At 35.2% G+C, this 16,359-nt stretch overlaps 2 protein-coding genes across 2 annotated transcripts; one reads left to right on the top strand and one right to left on the bottom strand.

Annotated features, from left to right (window-relative positions):
- Positions 1 to 1,334: 1,334 nt before the first annotated feature.
- Positions 1,335 to 2,555, bottom strand: LOC141529417 (uncharacterized). Its single transcript, XM_074245923.1, has 2 exons — positions 2,040 to 2,555; positions 1,335 to 1,487 (listed from the first exon to the last, which is right to left on the bottom strand). The coding sequence occupies exons 1-2, from the start codon at positions 2,553 to 2,555 to the stop codon at positions 1,335 to 1,337; spliced, it is 669 nt and encodes a 222-aa protein (XP_074102024.1).
- A 6,968-nt stretch (positions 2,556 to 9,523) lies between these two features.
- On the top strand, positions 9,524 to 11,629 carry LOC141529416 (uncharacterized). The gene is made up of 4 exons (XM_074245922.1): positions 9,524 to 9,778; positions 10,018 to 10,602; positions 10,777 to 11,060; positions 11,129 to 11,629. Exons 1-4 carry the CDS (start codon positions 9,757 to 9,759, stop codon positions 11,627 to 11,629), a joined length of 1,392 nt encoding a protein of 463 aa, XP_074102023.1. The 5' UTR covers positions 9,524 to 9,756.
- Positions 11,630 to 16,359: the final 4,730 nt, after the last annotated feature.

The following is a 16,359-nucleotide window of genomic DNA, read 5'->3' as shown; positions in this document are numbered from 1 at the left end:
CTCTTGACAATGAGGAGTGACTGAATGATGACTTTCAAAGTCAACTCAGCCTTTTATAACTCGATCTCCGGATCTTACCCCCACCACTCGATAATCTCATTGGCCAATTTTTTCTTGATTAATTTGATTGGCTTTTCAAACTACGCGGTTGATTTTTTGAACTATGTAGTGGATGGCATCATCTCAATTTTTATGGGTTATAACCTCTCCACCATTTAACTTATGATTTTTAGGTTATGCTTCCCGCCATTTAACTTATGATTTTTAGGTTATGTTAAACTTTTTATACCTAATCTATTGCGCAGTTTCTATTTTTAGATTCATTCTCGAATTTTCCACCTGCGCAGTAGATGACTCATTCTGTTCTAGAATTTTCTAACTGCGTAGTAGATGACGTCATCAAACCGGTTTTGAGATAGAGGAGTGGGGATAACTGCGCAGTACTTTCTGCGTATATAAGCAGCACGCTGCGAGTATACTTCATTACAGTGAAGTACAAATTACGGTGTGAAGTACGATAGTGAAGTACGATAGTGCTGTCTGGAATCTGCTATCTGGAATCTGCTATCTGGAATCTGCTGTCTGGAATCTGCTATCTGGAATCTGGTGTCTGGAATCTCAAAATGGTACCTTACCGCAAACATTCTGCTGGTGATGACGTATGTGAAATTGAGAGATCAAAAACATTTAAACGTATCAATGTTGAAGATCGAACCAAGAGTACATTACCATTCAAACGAATGGAAAAACTGATAGTTGGAAAAACATACAAACTAACCGGAATTCGAACTGTGATGACCGATCATGGACTCAACGTTGAAATTGACAACAACTTTTCAACATTCTTTCCGGCTTCAACTAATCAAAAATATCTCAACAATCCTGACATGATACTAAAAATGAAAATTTTAATTATTGGTGATACTTTGAATCTACACTACATTGGAACCAACTACAGTAAGTTTAAACTTGTCAATCACTCAGGAAAATCAATTGTTGAAATTTTAAAAAAGCTGTGTTCTGATATTGGTTTTAATTAATGTATTTACTTAATTTTTAAACTAAATTTTTATACTTATTATTGTAAGATTAAAAACACAAAATTACAAAAACATTGTTCTTTATTTACTATTTTTAATTACATTAAGTTTTTTTAATTACATTAAGTTTATTAATTAGTACAGGTTCAATAATTTTATTTAATTCTTGTATTCGCCGGCGAAATCGTTCTCCATCTCTTGCTGCTTGTTCCCATGGGCCTTTCCTTGCTTGTCTGGATGCAAAATCCCACACATACATGTAATGTATGGTGGGTCTGGGATCAAAATGTACCATTACGTAAGTTTTCTTACAGTGCTGCTGATTGGATGGTATTCCACTGTTCGGTCGTGAATTATTAAACAGTAAGCAGTAGTTTGATTTGGAAACTGTGCTGATGATTCAAACTCTAGACGTATATCCACAGGTCCAGACTTGATTGACCCGTTCTGCTTGGAACAGTCAATTATATACAGAGGTGCTTTATTCAGAAAATATTTCTTAGCCATTAGGGGTTCAGCTTCTTTTCCATAGTAAGCACAATGAAAATTTGTGTACATGTCATACATTAAGGCATATTGATTATACGTAATGTTGAGGTTCAAATTTCCATATGGATAACTCTGAGAGTTCAAGAACAGCTTAATGTCTCTAATGTTGCAGTGGTCAAACTCGCTTGCATTTTGATCCGGTTGATTCTTTCTTGCTGTTTGAAATCCAACGATAACAAAACGAGGTTTCTCGAGTTGATTTGCTGTTTTGATTACCCAAATATGATTAGTTGTAGCTGGTAGCAGTGGATACTCATACAGTTCCCAAGTCCGGAAGCTGATTGGAATAGCTGGATCAGACGTTATGTAATTCAGCACCATAATTTTTTGCTTGTCAGACATTGTTATGTATGGTACAATCCACTCAATTTTTTGAATCGCAATTGTAACATTTTCATTCTCAACAGTAACAACATAAGCATTTTGATCAGTATTTGATCTGATCAGTACTAATTCATGCTTGACATTCACGATAATTCGTTGATAATCTTCAGCAAATCCGAGGATAAAACTCAGTGGTACTGAGACATCAAAGTAGCCGTTAGCATTGGTCAACTTGTTGTTATCTTCATTAACAATCCAACCAGCATTTTCCAGAATATTTTGTTGTCCTGGACTCAGAGAAGCGTATCCTTTCATAACACTGGTAATGCCATCATTCTTACATCTGTCAATTTCTACGCCATTCAACTCATAACGTATTTCTTCAAACATATGACAGACAGCCATGCTGATCATCTTTGTTGTAGCACTCACAGCACTACCATCAGCTTTCCTCATTCTTCCGTAAAAATGTAATATACTCTTGCTTGGGAGCAAGCATAGATCTTGATGTTGAACAGCAATCCTAATTTCAGTACTGTTGTTGAACGTTGATGATGCATAAGGTAGGTGTGAATGAGCTTCACAGTGTGCGATAGATTCATCAAAAATAATCGATTTTTTTATATCTAAGATTTCCGCCATGGTATAACGCAAGCTAGACAACAAAAATTAATTTTTATCTTATGAATTTTCCACGTAATTTTAGTCCTAGATTTTTTAGGAACTCTCTGTTCTGATGTGTTAACACTTTCAGAGCTCGATGATGACTGATGATCTTTGGGCATGTTGCAATTCTTTTATACCCACTACGAGTCTTTGTCTCGTATACGATACCCATTACAGACTCTTTATATGCAGTCTTATCGTTATAATGTCACCACGGAAATTTGCTATTCTCCCGTCCTGATCAACAATGCGGAGCCTCAAGTTGTGTATTGCTCGTACGGCGACTGGAAGGTAAATGATGTTCGTTGGCACTTCCACTATTTTATATCCTGCTGGAACCCTCGGGAAAAATTCATGGATTGTATGATTCTTCTCACCATTGATGTATGATCCAGTAGTTATATTGCACTCGATTCTCAGAGTGTTGATTTTTAATATTTTCACTGGTAAATCAGATTTATGAGTTATGTTAGGTTCGAGAACACGATTGGTAAATCCAAGTAATGATCCAATGGAATCTTCAGGCTCAAAATTTATAAGCTGATCACATCTCATTTCACTTTTCAACTCATTGTTGTTTGCTTTTAAAGTGAAATTCATCTCTGGTAGTGTCTTATTTATATAAGTTTCAATATCTTTAATTTCATAACTCCCTGTAGGTATAGTTATTTCTTGAAATCTCTTGATTGTACTTCTCTTGGTTCTTTTTGATGACACAAAAAATTTATTAGCACTAACATCAATATTTGGTATTGAATTGAATGTCAGAAGCTTAACGAGTCCAAGTACATAATTTTTTGTTGGTGATAGCTCAATCGGTGGAAAATAATTTGTCTCCAGTATGGAGGAGTTTCCAGATAGTGTCAAGGTGAATGACTCTGCTATGACTGATGCTTGTAGTCCCAAGTCACTTCAATTTATAGTTGTCCAGCCAGGAATTTTAAGCACAAATGTCCACATATGATTGTATCAAAGTATTGATATCTTTTATGATTGTACTTTACGGTACCAACATCGAGATATTTCATCAAGTCTTGTGAGGGTTTGAGATTACCAAAACTGTCAAAATAAATTACTTGATCATGATTCTTCTTGTATGCAACCCAGTGAGTTCCAGGTCCAAGTTTATCATCTAAATTTATTATAGCTGATTCATTTATCTTCGGTTCAGATTTTGGTAAATCATTTCTCATGAAAACTCCACGAAAATTTGAAATTTCAAGCAGCTTGGCATACTTTAATAAATCGATGTTAGTCAGTGCTCGATGTGGTAGCTCTACTGGTTTTTTGACTTCTTGCAGCCAGCTCCTTCTGGGTATGGTTTCAGATAGAGCCCCATACCACTGCGGTAAGGTTTGAGGTATAGTCCTCTACCTACAGCTATTTCCTCCATCTTCAAGTTGTGTCGTTTCTTTTCAGCTAGTTGATTTTTAACTGCGCTTGCATCGTTTACAGCTTTTGCAACACCTGCGGCTCCACCTGTTAGAGCACCAACCGCTGATAACCCTGCAAACAGGGGAATCAAGAATGGAAGTACTCCACCAATCTTTGATGGAACTGGTAGAATACGAGGCAATCGAATGTTTTTCTTTCCACCAGCTTTCTTGACAGCCTTGTGGGCACCTTCAAGAGCTGTTTTAACTGGATCTCCACCAGGTTGCATAGACTTTTTAGCTCCGTCAACAATCTGTCTTAGAGCAACATCCATTTTCTTGGAAGTCTTTCTTTTGACTACTTTGCGTTTATTTATCTGACGCTTTATTATTTTTCGTTTGGTTGTCTTTCTTTTAACAACTGTCTTACGCTTCATTGTTTTTCTTTTAATTGTCTTACGCTTAGGAATAGGTTTTTCTTTTTTAAGACCCATACCGAAACGTCTTTTTAACTTCATGATTTTATTTACACTCCAAGCAGCAGCTTTTTCACCAATAGTAGCGTCCCTCACTTGAAATCGTTGCCACGCTTTCTCAACAAGAATTTTATCAGCCTCGTGACGGGCTTCCAAATTTTCGCGATTTTTAGAATAAGCTATATCGTGTTCCTTACAAGCAGCATCCAAAGGATTTATACCTGAATCACCTCGAGCTAACCTCTTAGCTAACTTTGTACCTGGACCACAGTACTGATAACCTGGTATGTGAAGTTCAAGTGGGAGCTTATTGATTATGTTGTTGAACAAACCTTCATCACGTCTGCTCTCAGACATGTCACATCAAAGACTGACTTGCTAATCTATATAAGCCGGTATATATACCCCTTGAGCTCAGAATGTAATCAGGAGTCATGGACAGCAAACCAAGAGCTCAGTTGCCTGTTATCAATTTTGATCAAATTGTTCAAAGGTCCGGTGTGAAACTCAAACGACACGGTGCTTTACTTCCCAACAGTATCCGTGCAGTGTTTTGCGGACCATCAAACTGTGGAAAGACAAATGCTCTGCTGTCTCTTATTGTACATCCAAACGGTTTGAGATTTGAGAATATATATCTTTACTCAAAGTCTCTTAACCAACCAAAGTATCAGTTTCTGGAGACACTGCTTAAACAGATTGATGGTATTGGATTCTTCACATTCAGCGAACATGAGGCTGTAATCAAGCCTGAAGCTGCTAAGCCTAACTCCCTGATGATATTTGATGATGTTGCTTGTGAAAAACAGGATCATATCAAGGCTTTTTTCTGCATGGGTCGACATAAAGATATTGATAGCTTTTATCTCTGTCAAACTTATACACGAATACCGAAGCATCTGATTAGAGATAATGCAAACTTTCTCGTTTTGTTTCGTCAGGATGAAATGAATCTGAAGCATATTTATAATGGTCATGTCAATACAGACATGTCATACAACTCGTTCAGAGAATTATGCTCGGCATGTTGGAATAAATATGGATTTGTGGTAATAGATAAAGACAGTGAATTGAACAGTGGTAGGTATCGGAAAGGATTCGACTGCTTCATTAGTATAAATTGAGGTACTTTAGAGCGTGATAGTCATACATGCTGCAGACTTTAACCGATCAACATGAAGCCTGAAGTAATTTCAAAGCAGAAGGATATTCTACATCAGATATCTCAAGCCAGCAATGCTATCTGACGAAAGCATAGGATGTTGAAGTTGGGTAAGGATACAGCTGAGAAAGCTATGGAGGAAATGTTCAAACCTGTTGTCACACCACTTCAGAGTATAGTTGAAAGTTCAAAGCCGAAAGAAGAAAATATTAAAAAAGAAGAAAGAGCCAACACGTTGAAAAACAAGAAGTTGAAAAATCTTTATACGTTGATCCTGATGAGTACAACAGTGTAATATCTGATGATGAAAGTTCATTTGACAATACGGCACTTGCTATTGCCTCACCACCATCAACAAGTACTCCAGCTCGTAAAAACCCTCTTCTCACTAATCATTTATAACGTTTAAATAATAAACATAAAGATAATGATATGAGATATGCTGTACGTAGAAAACATGGTGAAATGTATATGGGTGATTCACCTATTTCATTTGCAAATGATACAATAACTGTCAAGGTAGAAATTATCCAATAACTCCTGGGATGATCCAAATGAACTAGTTGATCGTTTGCGACTACTTATGGCATCTCAAGCTGCTGGAAATCCAAGTCACACGAATGAAATCATGTCAATTATTGAAGAGCTTAGGGAGGCTGGAGTTATATATTAAAAGCTTCTGGAAAATTAAATCATTCACACGCTGACAGTCAAAGTGTTCACAACCATGAGCATCGATATATTTGGACGTCCACTGGACAATAACTTAGGTCAACGAGGACCAGCTGGTAGAGGTTTCAATGTAACTTCTGATGGAAACTATAACATTGAGAATAAAAGGTTGTGCAATCTCGGTAATCCTTCAAATGAACATGATGCGGCGACAGTGCAGTTTGTACTGAGACAGATGTCTGAACTGAATAAAACTATAGACAGTGAACAGAAAGAGATTATTTCACATTTACACTCTGAAATAGTAATACTGAAAGCTGCTGTGGGAAATTTGCAGACGACTATTGAGGAAGTTAAAGCAGTACTTTCCTCTCACCAAAATAATATCAAATATCTCACTGAGAAACTCAATGAACGACAAAAAGACAGTGATAGCTGAAGAGCTTCACAAACCAGCTCGCAGGAACTATAAACGTCGTCATGTTGACATCCGAGGTCTCGATGAGACTTCGCAAGCTGACTTGGTTGAGATGATTCCATATGCGACAGTCAATAAAGGATACAAGTATCTGCTTACAATCATAGACATATTTTCTAAATATGCCTGGGCAGTTCCAATTAAATCAAAAAGTGGTGTAGATGTCACTAGTGCTATGAAGTCTGTACTCCAGCAAGGTCGTGTACCTAAGAATCTCCATGTTGATCAGGGTAAAGAGTTTTACAACAAAGAATTCAAAGATCTGATGAAGCAGCACAAGATAAATCTTTACTCAACATTCAGCAATCTCAAAGCATCCATATGTGAACGTTTCAATAGAACACTTAAGACTAAAATGTGGCGAGAGTTTACAGCTCATGGCAGCTACAAGTGGACCGATATACTTGATGACTTGGTGAATACTTACAACAACACCATACACAATACCATCAAAATGAAACCTGTCGATGTTACCGCTGCTCAGGAGAAATAACTGTTAAAAAATATATATCAACCACTGATAACCAAATCGAAGCAGAAGTTCAAAGTTGGAAACAAAGTCCGAATCAGCAAGTACAAGCATGTTATTGACAAAGAATACACGCCAAACTGGACAACAGAAATCTTCACAATCAAATCGGTGCAGAATACGATTCCAACGACGTACAAGCTCGTGGACTATCAGGATCAACCAATTGAAGGCGGATTTTACAACGAAGAACTCAGCAAAGTCAAATATCCAGATGTATATCTTGTTGAAAAAGTAATTAGAAAACGTGGAAATAAATACTATGTTAAATGGTTAGGTTTTGATACTAAACATAATAGTTGGATCAATAAATCAGATATGTAAAACACAAATTATATTTACATTGTTTTTATTTACAAAACCTTAATACATAAATCCTTAAAAATATATTTACATTATTTTTACTATTACAAAACTTTTTGTCTCTTATTATTATTTTCATCATCTACAAGTTTTCGTTTCTTAAAATCTAAGGAGCCTTTATAACCCCAAGGCACAGTATCAGTGCTTGCCTCACTGAGTTGACGTTTGTCATCAGCCCAACTGAGAGCAAGTTTCTCCTGTTTTATTGTGTGCACTTGATGTTTTTTGCTTTTGATCATATACTGTTCTTTCTTTAACAGCACATTTTCAAAAAGGCATCTTTTGAAGTCATCAAACGTGATAGTCTTCAAGGCTGATCCTCCGATACCCTTTGCCCGTTTCTTAATCCTATCCTTTTCCTTCTTACGATCATGGATTTCGAAGGCATACAATTTGGCTCTGAGACCCACGAACTCGGACATGATTTTTCCATTGTTCTCATCCTTCATGAGTCCCAGAACCTTTTTGTTAGCAAGGGGCATGTTGAAGATATTGTTAGGTGGGTAATCGGAAGTATCAAACCTTGAAATATCACGTTTGATGTCTTTATAGATGTTGGGTACATTGAATTGGTAAATTAAACTGTCTGTATCGGTGTACAATAATTTAGGTGTTTTTGCATAATTTTCAAGCACATAATTGTAATGAAAGTCATAAATAAAAGTCTTGGATAAATCTAATATGCTAAAGCCTACATATTAGGGTGGGTCAAAAAAAATCGAATAATTTATTTTTGACTTTATACTCTGAAAAATAGGTTCGTAGACACCTAAAAGAATTCTCTCCAAGTATAAGCTCTTAATTATAACGGGAAGGTCCTCCGCTTTGCGGGTTTCTATTTTTTCGAATAATCAGATAAAAAAATTTATATCTCGCTTCCAACTGCTTGGAAAAATATTCCGTGGCATAGATTTTGTGAGAAATTGAATGCTTTACAAAAAGGTCTCTTATGACTTTTTCAAAAACTCAACCGATTAAAAGATATTCATAGTTGAAGTTTGGCTATTTTAAGGAAAATATTCGTTTTTATTATGAATTTTATAAGTCGATGAAAAAAATTATTTCGGATTGCGGAACTCATGATTTTGTAGGAAATTTACTGCTCTACAAAAATGGTCGCTTATGATTTTTGATTAAGTGAAGCCGTTACGAGATATTCATCGTCAAACATTAACGAATATCAATATTTCCAGTTTTTGATCAATAATTCGATAAATTTTAATTTAAACTATGAGTTTCAGGAAAATTTACATAAATTTAAATTTCTATCATAAAAGTCACTCCTACAGGAGTTATTTGTTCAAAAATTCACTAAGAAGTTTTTGTTCTAATGATATTTTTGTAAGCTTTATTTGTAATAATTTAAAATGTCAATTGCATTGGCATTTCATATTATTACGGTTGTTTAGTATGTATTTTCAAATTTTATTCTACCAATTATACATAAATTTTTTTGTGAGAGAGGCTTTTGTTCTGAATTACATTACTTCTTCTGTTGGTACTCTAACGCTAGCGCCACCTATGTTGTTTTTCTTAACTATCTTCGTTGTCTACTTTTTATCAGTACATTTTCAGTGCTCTAAAAACTCATCATTTCGTATACATGATAATAACAATTTTTTCGAAATAAGTCATTTTCTCATTATATAAATTCATTTATTATCAATAATTCTACAATGAATAAAGAAATACGTTTAATCGGTATACCTGTGCAAAAACTCACTGACCGTAAGTTACCAAAAGTGAAAGAGGTTATGAGAGTGTTTTTCTATCAACTTAAAGTTTTAAAGTTTTCAATCAAACAAAGTGCAAAAATTCAGCTGACAAGGTTATTGAATTGTGGAAAATAAATCAGATCCCTACGAGTGAAGCTCCTAATGTAGTAAAAAAATTCTCCGTTTTCATAGTGAGTGGTTGAAATTACAAAAAGATTTTAATAAGAAAAGTGATAAGGTAAAGGAAAAGGAGTTTCAGACTGATCTTGAACAATTATTCGACATTGTAAGTAAAAATTTCCTAAAAGGGGTGGATGATAACATTAGGAAGTTGTATTTGGATCAAAAATTCTGTACACACAAAGAGATTCTTTCGAATATTGTACCTGCGTCAAACTCAACTACAGATATGATGGAAATCGATGAAAGCAGTAAGTATCTGAGATAAATAATTGTTATAAATTCAGGTAGGAGTGTAAAACTTCCTTTATATTTATTATAAACAATGAGAATATCATTTTTCTACTTTACTTGCATTATAAATATCAGTATTCCTACGTATGACATTTGACTCGACGGTTTCTGGTACTCATGTTTAATTGCTTCTCATCATAATGAATAAGTGTTGGAAATTTTGTCTGTTTAATTTAAAAATGAACTCTTATTACAGACTTGAATCAGCCGTCTACCAGTCATGGGATTGTTTTAAGTGGAAAATCAGAATCATTCTCGACGCATACATTAAGTGGAACTACAAATTCTGGATCTGATTTGGAGTATGAACCCCCAATTCCGACAAAACGAGCAAAAATAAATGTCTTAACTCCTGAAGTCGTTTCTGCACTTGACAGAGCTAATGTCAGCAGTAGAAACGCGATGTTCATTATTGCTCCGGTTTTATCAGCTGTTGGTATAAAAATTGAAGATACAACGCTCAGCTATAGGTCCATCCAACGAGCTCGTATGGTTCAAAGAAAAGACATTGCTCAAGGATTAAAAGACAATTTTAAAACACACGATAAATACGTAGTGCATTGGGATGGTAAAATGCTAAATGATCTAATTGAATCCAAATCTGTGGAACGACTACCGGTTCTTTTAACTGCGTATGGTACTGAACAATTACTTGGAGTTCCAATAATGAATTCTGGGACGGCAGTTAATCAAACATCCGCCATTTTATCAACATTGAGTGAATGGGGTATTATTAAGTATGTCAAGGCGATGTGTTTTGACACTACGGCTGTTAATACAGGTAATCAATCAATTACAAAAATATTTTATTGTTGTCATTCTAGTTTAATTTCTATTTCTTACTGAATTTTACTATCAAAATGTATTAATCGTTTACTCGTTTGGATTTGAAATATAACCATTGATTTTTCTTAAATACTAAATTTAACGATAGTCATTTATTATTGTTCTACAGGAATTCACAACGGTACATGTAAGGAAATTGAAAAGATTTTGGGAAGAGAGTTGATCTGGTTATCATGTCGTCATCACATTTTTGAGATCGTATTAAGGGGCGCATTTGAAGTATTTTGGCCTGTGTCATCTGGGCCAAATGTACAGATGTTTGGAAGGTTTAAAAAATTTTGGGATGATATAGATATAACTAATTATAAATCTGGTGTTGAAGATGCTGTTGTTGCTGATATCATTTCGAATAAAATTGATGAAATCTCTAGTTTTATTACGAAATCTTTACAGGTATGATTTAACTGTGATTTAAATTATAAAAATTTCGTTATTTTTGACAAATTTTTTATTTTTGATAGTTACTACAACCCCGAGATGATTATAAAGAATTATTGGAATTATCATTGATTTTCCTTGGAGAAATGCCTCAAGAAAAGATTTCTTTCAAACGTCCTGGTGCTGTTCATCATGCTAGATGGATGGCTAAGGCCATTTATAGTTTGAAAATGTATCTATTCAGAGATGAATTCAAACTCTCTCAGAAAGAATTGCATGGTCTTCGTCATTTCTGTATTTTTATAGTCACATTGTATTTAAAAGCTTGGTTTTCATCAACTTCTGCAACAACTGCTGCTTATCATGACTTGCAGTTTATGAAAAATTTATTGGAGTACAAAAATATCAATCCTTTGATTTCTTCAGCTACGTGTGAAAAAATGATTTCGCACTTATGGTATTTGAGCGATGAACTTGCCATTTTATCACTGTTTGACGATGGCGTTCCATTAGAAGTAAAAAAAGTATTGTTGAAGCTGTTAATACTCGTGAAGGTACAGATTCTAAAGCTAAAAGATTTGTAATTGCTAAAAAGATTTGAATTCATTGGCGCAGAGAACTCTGAGTGACTTTGTGTCTAAAAAGTCATTAAATCTTTTCAAAATCTTCGATCTACCGTATGACTTTCTTGATGTCGATGTTGAATTATGGCCTACTAATGAGAGTTATCTCGAAAATAAAGAATACTTTCAACAACTAAAAGTTGTCAATGATTCAGCAGATCGAGCTGTTGCATTAGTCAGTGAATATAATCAATGCTTGACAAAAATGAAGAACAATTCCAGTACTTATTGCAAGTTGTCAAAGAACATCAAAAACATTCCCAAATTGTAATAAAAGAAATTATTTATAGTAATAGCGTACTGTTATGTTAAAAATATAGACAATTATATTGCAATTGATAATTCAATAAAAAATTTATCTATAAAAAAGTTAAATACTGGTTGTTTCTCACTTGATTCAATACTTTTCATATTAAATTTGACAAAGAAATATGTCATTCACTTCAAATTAAACTAATCATTGGCTGTATGTCGAAAAAAATGCTCTAATTTCTTGTTTTAATGCAATCAAACAAGCTCAAGACTGAAAACAATATTAAAAAAATTGTTTATAACATTTCTTTATCGATCGAAACTCAAATTTATGTAAATTTTCCTGAAACTCATAGTTTAAATTAAAATTTATCGAATTATTGATCAAAAACTGGAAATATTGATATTCGTTAATGTTTGACGATGAATATCTCGTAACGGCTTCACTTAATCAAAAATCATAAGCGACCATTTTTGTAGAGCAGTAAATTTCCTACAAAATCATGAGTTCCGCAATCCGAAATAATTTTTTTCATCGACTTATAAAATTCATAATAAAAACGAATATTTTCCTTAAAATAGCCAAACTTCAACTATGAATATCTTTTAATCGGTTGAGTTTTTGAAAAAGTCATAAGAGACCTTTTTGTAAAGCATTCAATTTCTCACAAAATCTATGCCACGGAATATTTTTTCCAAGCAGTTGGAAGCGAGATATAAATTTTTTTATCTGATTATTCGAAAAAAATAGAAACCCGCAAAGCGGAGGACCTTCCCGTTATAATTAAGAGCTTATACTTGGAGAGAATTCTTTTTAGGTGTCTACGAACCTATTTTTCAGAGTATAAAGTCAAAAATAAATTATTCGATTTTTTTTGACCCACCCTAAGGCATACTGATTATGCATAATGTTGAGGTTCAAATTTCCATATGGATAACTCTGAGAGTTCAAGAACAGCTTAATGTCTCTTATGCTGCAGTGATCAAACTCGCTTGCGTTTTGATTCGATTGATTCTTTCTTGCTGTTTGGAATCCAAGGATAACAAAACGAGGTTTCTCAAGCTGATTTGTTGTTTTGATTACCCAAATATGCTTGTTGGTAGCTGGTAGCAGTGGATACTCATACAATTCCCAAGTCCGGAAACTGATTGGAATAGCTGGATCGGAGGTTATGTAATTCAACACCTCGATTTTTTGCTTGTCAGACATTGTTATGTATGGTACAATCCACTCAATTTTTTGAATCGTAATTGAAACATTTTCATTCTAAACGGTAACAACATAAGCATTTTGATCAGTATTTGATCTGATCAGTATCAATTCATGCTTGGCATTCACGATAATTCGTTGATAATCTTCAGCAAATCCAAGAATGAAACTCAGCGGTACTGAGACATCAAAGTAACCACTATTATCAGTCAGCTTGTTGTCATATTCATTAACAATCCAACCAGCATTTTCCAGAATATTTTGTTGTCCCGGACTCAGAGAAGCGTATCCTTTCATAACACTGGTGATACCAACATTCTTACATCTATCGATTTCTACACCATTGAGTTCATAACGTATCTCTTCAAACATATGACAAACAGCCATGTTGACCATCTTCGTAGTAGCACTTACAGCAGTACCATCAGCTTTCCTCATTCTTCCATAAAAATGTAATGTGCTCTTGCTTGGGAGCAAGCACAGATCTTGATGTTGAACAGCAATCCTGATTTCATCACTGTTGTTGAATGTTGATGATGCATATGGTAAGTGTGAATGAGCTTCACAGTGTGCAATAGACTCATCGAAAATAATTGATTTTTTTATATCTAAGATTTCCGCCATGGTATCACACAAGCTAGACAACAAAAATTTATTTTTATCTTGTGAATTTTCCACGTAATTTTAGTCCTAGACTTTTTAGAAACTCTGCGTTTTGACGTGTCAACACTTTCAGAGCTCGATGATGACTGATAATCTTTGGACATCCTGCAATCCTTTTATACCCGTTACCAGTCTTTGTCTCATATACGATACCCATTACAGACTTTTTATATGCAGTCTTATCGTGATAGTCTCGCCACGGAAATTTGCTATTCCCCCGTCCTGATCAACAATGCGGAGCCTCAAGTTGTGTATTGCTCGTACGGCGACTGGTAGGTAAATGATGTTTGTTGGCACTTCCAATATCTTATATCCTGCTGGAACCCTCGGGAAAAATTCATGGATTGTGTGATTCTTCTCACCATTGATGTACGATCCAGTAGTTATATTGCACTCGACTCTCAGAGCATTGATTTTCAATATTTTGACTGGTAAATCAGATTTATGTGCTGTGTTAGGTTCAAGCACGCGGTTGGTAAATCCAAGTAATGATCCAATGGAATCTTCAAGTTCAAAATTTATATATTGATCACATTTTATTTCACTTCTCAACTCATTGTTGTTTGCTTTTAAAGTGAAACTTAGTTCAGGTAATATCTTGTTTATATAAGTTTCAATATCTTTAATTTCATAACTCCCTGTTGGTATAGTTATTTCTTGAAATCTCTTGATTGTACTTCTTTTGGATCTTTTTGATGACACATAAAATTTATTAGCACCAACATCAATATTTGGTATTGAATTAAATGTTAGGAGCTTAACAAGCCCAAGAACATAATTTTTTGTTGGTGATAGCTCAATCGGTGGAAAATAATTTGCCTCCAGTATGGAGGCGTTTCCGGATAGTGTCAAGGTGAATGACTCTGCCATGACTGACGCTTGTTGTCTCGACTCACTTCAATTTATAGTTGTCCAGCCAGGAATTTTAAGCACAAATGTCCACATATGATTGTATCAAAGTCTTGATATATTTTATGATTGTACTTTACGCTACCTACATCGAGATATTTCATCAAGTCTTGTGGGGGTTGTAGATTACCAAAACTGTCAAAGTAAATTACTTGATTATGATTCTTCTTGTATGCAACCCAGTGAGTTCCAGGCCCAAGTTTATCATCCAAATTTATTATTGCTGATTCGTTTGTCTTTGGTCCAGATTTTGGTAAATCATTTCTCATGAAAACTCCACGAAAATTTGAAATTTTAAGCAGCTTGGCATACTTTAATAAGTCGATGTTAGTCAGTGCTCGATGTGGTAGCTCTACTGGTTTTTTGACTTCTTGCAGCCAGCTCCTTCTGGGTATGGTTTCAGATAAAGTCCCATACCACTGCGGTAAGGTTTGAGGTATAATCCTCTACCTACAGCTATTTCCTCCATCTTCAAGTTGTGACGTTTCTTTTCAGCTAATTGATTTTTGGCTGCGCTGGCATCGTTCACAGCTTTTGCAACACCTGCAGCTCCACCTGTTAGAGCACCAACCGCTGATAACCCTGCAAACAGGGGAATCAAGAATGGAAGTACTCCACCAATCTTTGATGGAACTGGTAGAATACGAGGCAATCGAACGTTTTTCTTCCCACCAACTTTCTTGACAGCTTTGCGGGCACCTCCAAGAGCTGTTTTAACTGGATCTCCACCAGACTGCATGGACTTTTTAGCTTCATCAACAATCTGTCTCAGAGCAACATCCTTCTTCTTGGTTGTCTTTCTTTTGACTGTCTTACGCTTCATTGTTTTTCTTTTAATTGTCTTACGCTTGGTAATAGGTTTTTCTTTTTTAAGACCCATACCGAAACGTCTTTTCAACTTCATGATTTTATTCACACTCCAAGCAGCAGCTTTTTCACCAATAGTAGCGTCCCTCGCTTGAAATCGTTGCCACGCTTTCTCAGCAAGAATTTTATCAGCCTCGTGACGGGCTTCCAAATTTTCACGATTTTTAGAGTAAGCTATATCGTGTTCCTTACACGCAGAGTCCAAAGGATTTATGCCTGGATCACCTCGAGCTAACCTCTTAGCTAACTTTGTACCTGGACCACAATACTGATATCCTGGTATGTGAAGTTCAAGTGGAAGCTTATTGATTATGTTGTTGAATAAACCTTCACCACGTCTGCTCTCAGACATGTCACATCAAAGACTGACTTGCTAATCTATATAAGCAGGTATATATACCCCTTGAGCTCAGAATCTAATCAGCAGTCATGGACAACAAACCAAGAGCTCAGTTGCCAGTTATCAATTTTGATCAAATTGTTCAAGGAACCGGTGCGAAACTCAAACGACACGGTGCTTTACTTCCCAACAGTATCCGTGCAGTGTTTTGCGGACCATCAAACTGTGGAAAGACCAACGCTCTACTGTCTCTTATTGTACATCCAAACGGTTTGAGGTTTGAGAATATATATCTTTACTCAAAGTCTCTTAACCAACCAAAGTATCAGTTCCTGGAGACGCTGCTTAAACAGATTGATGGTATTGGATTCTTCACATTCAGTGAACATGAAGCTGTAATCAAGCCTGAAGATGCTGAACCTAACTCTCTGATGATATTTGATGATGTTG

Source organism: Cotesia typhae, unplaced genomic scaffold, assembly GCF_013202065.1.
Source record: "Cotesia typhae breed Kobodo isofemale line unplaced genomic scaffold, CoteBio_Ctyphae contig_48, whole genome shotgun sequence".
Classification (NCBI taxonomy): Eukaryota; Metazoa; Arthropoda; class Insecta; order Hymenoptera; family Braconidae; genus Cotesia; species Cotesia typhae.
This window is presented reverse-complemented; position numbering and strand designations above follow the sequence as displayed.

Coding starts and splice junctions, on each gene's coding strand:
- LOC141529417 (XM_074245923.1), bottom strand. CDS start 2,555: ATGGCGGAAATCTTAGATATAAAAAAATCGATTATTTTTGATGAATCT. Junction 1,488..2,039: donor TGAATGTCAAGCATGAATTA/GTACTGATCAGA, acceptor TGTTCCAAGCAG/AACGGGTCAATCAAGTCTGG.
- LOC141529416 (XM_074245922.1), top strand. CDS start 9,757: ATGATGGAAATCGATGAAAGCA. Junction 9,779..10,017: donor GATGGAAATCGATGAAAGCA/GTAAGTATCTGA, acceptor CTCTTATTACAG/ACTTGAATCAGCCGTCTACC. Junction 11,061..11,128: donor TTATTACGAAATCTTTACAG/GTATGATTTAAC, acceptor TATTTTTGATAG/TTACTACAACCCCGAGATGA.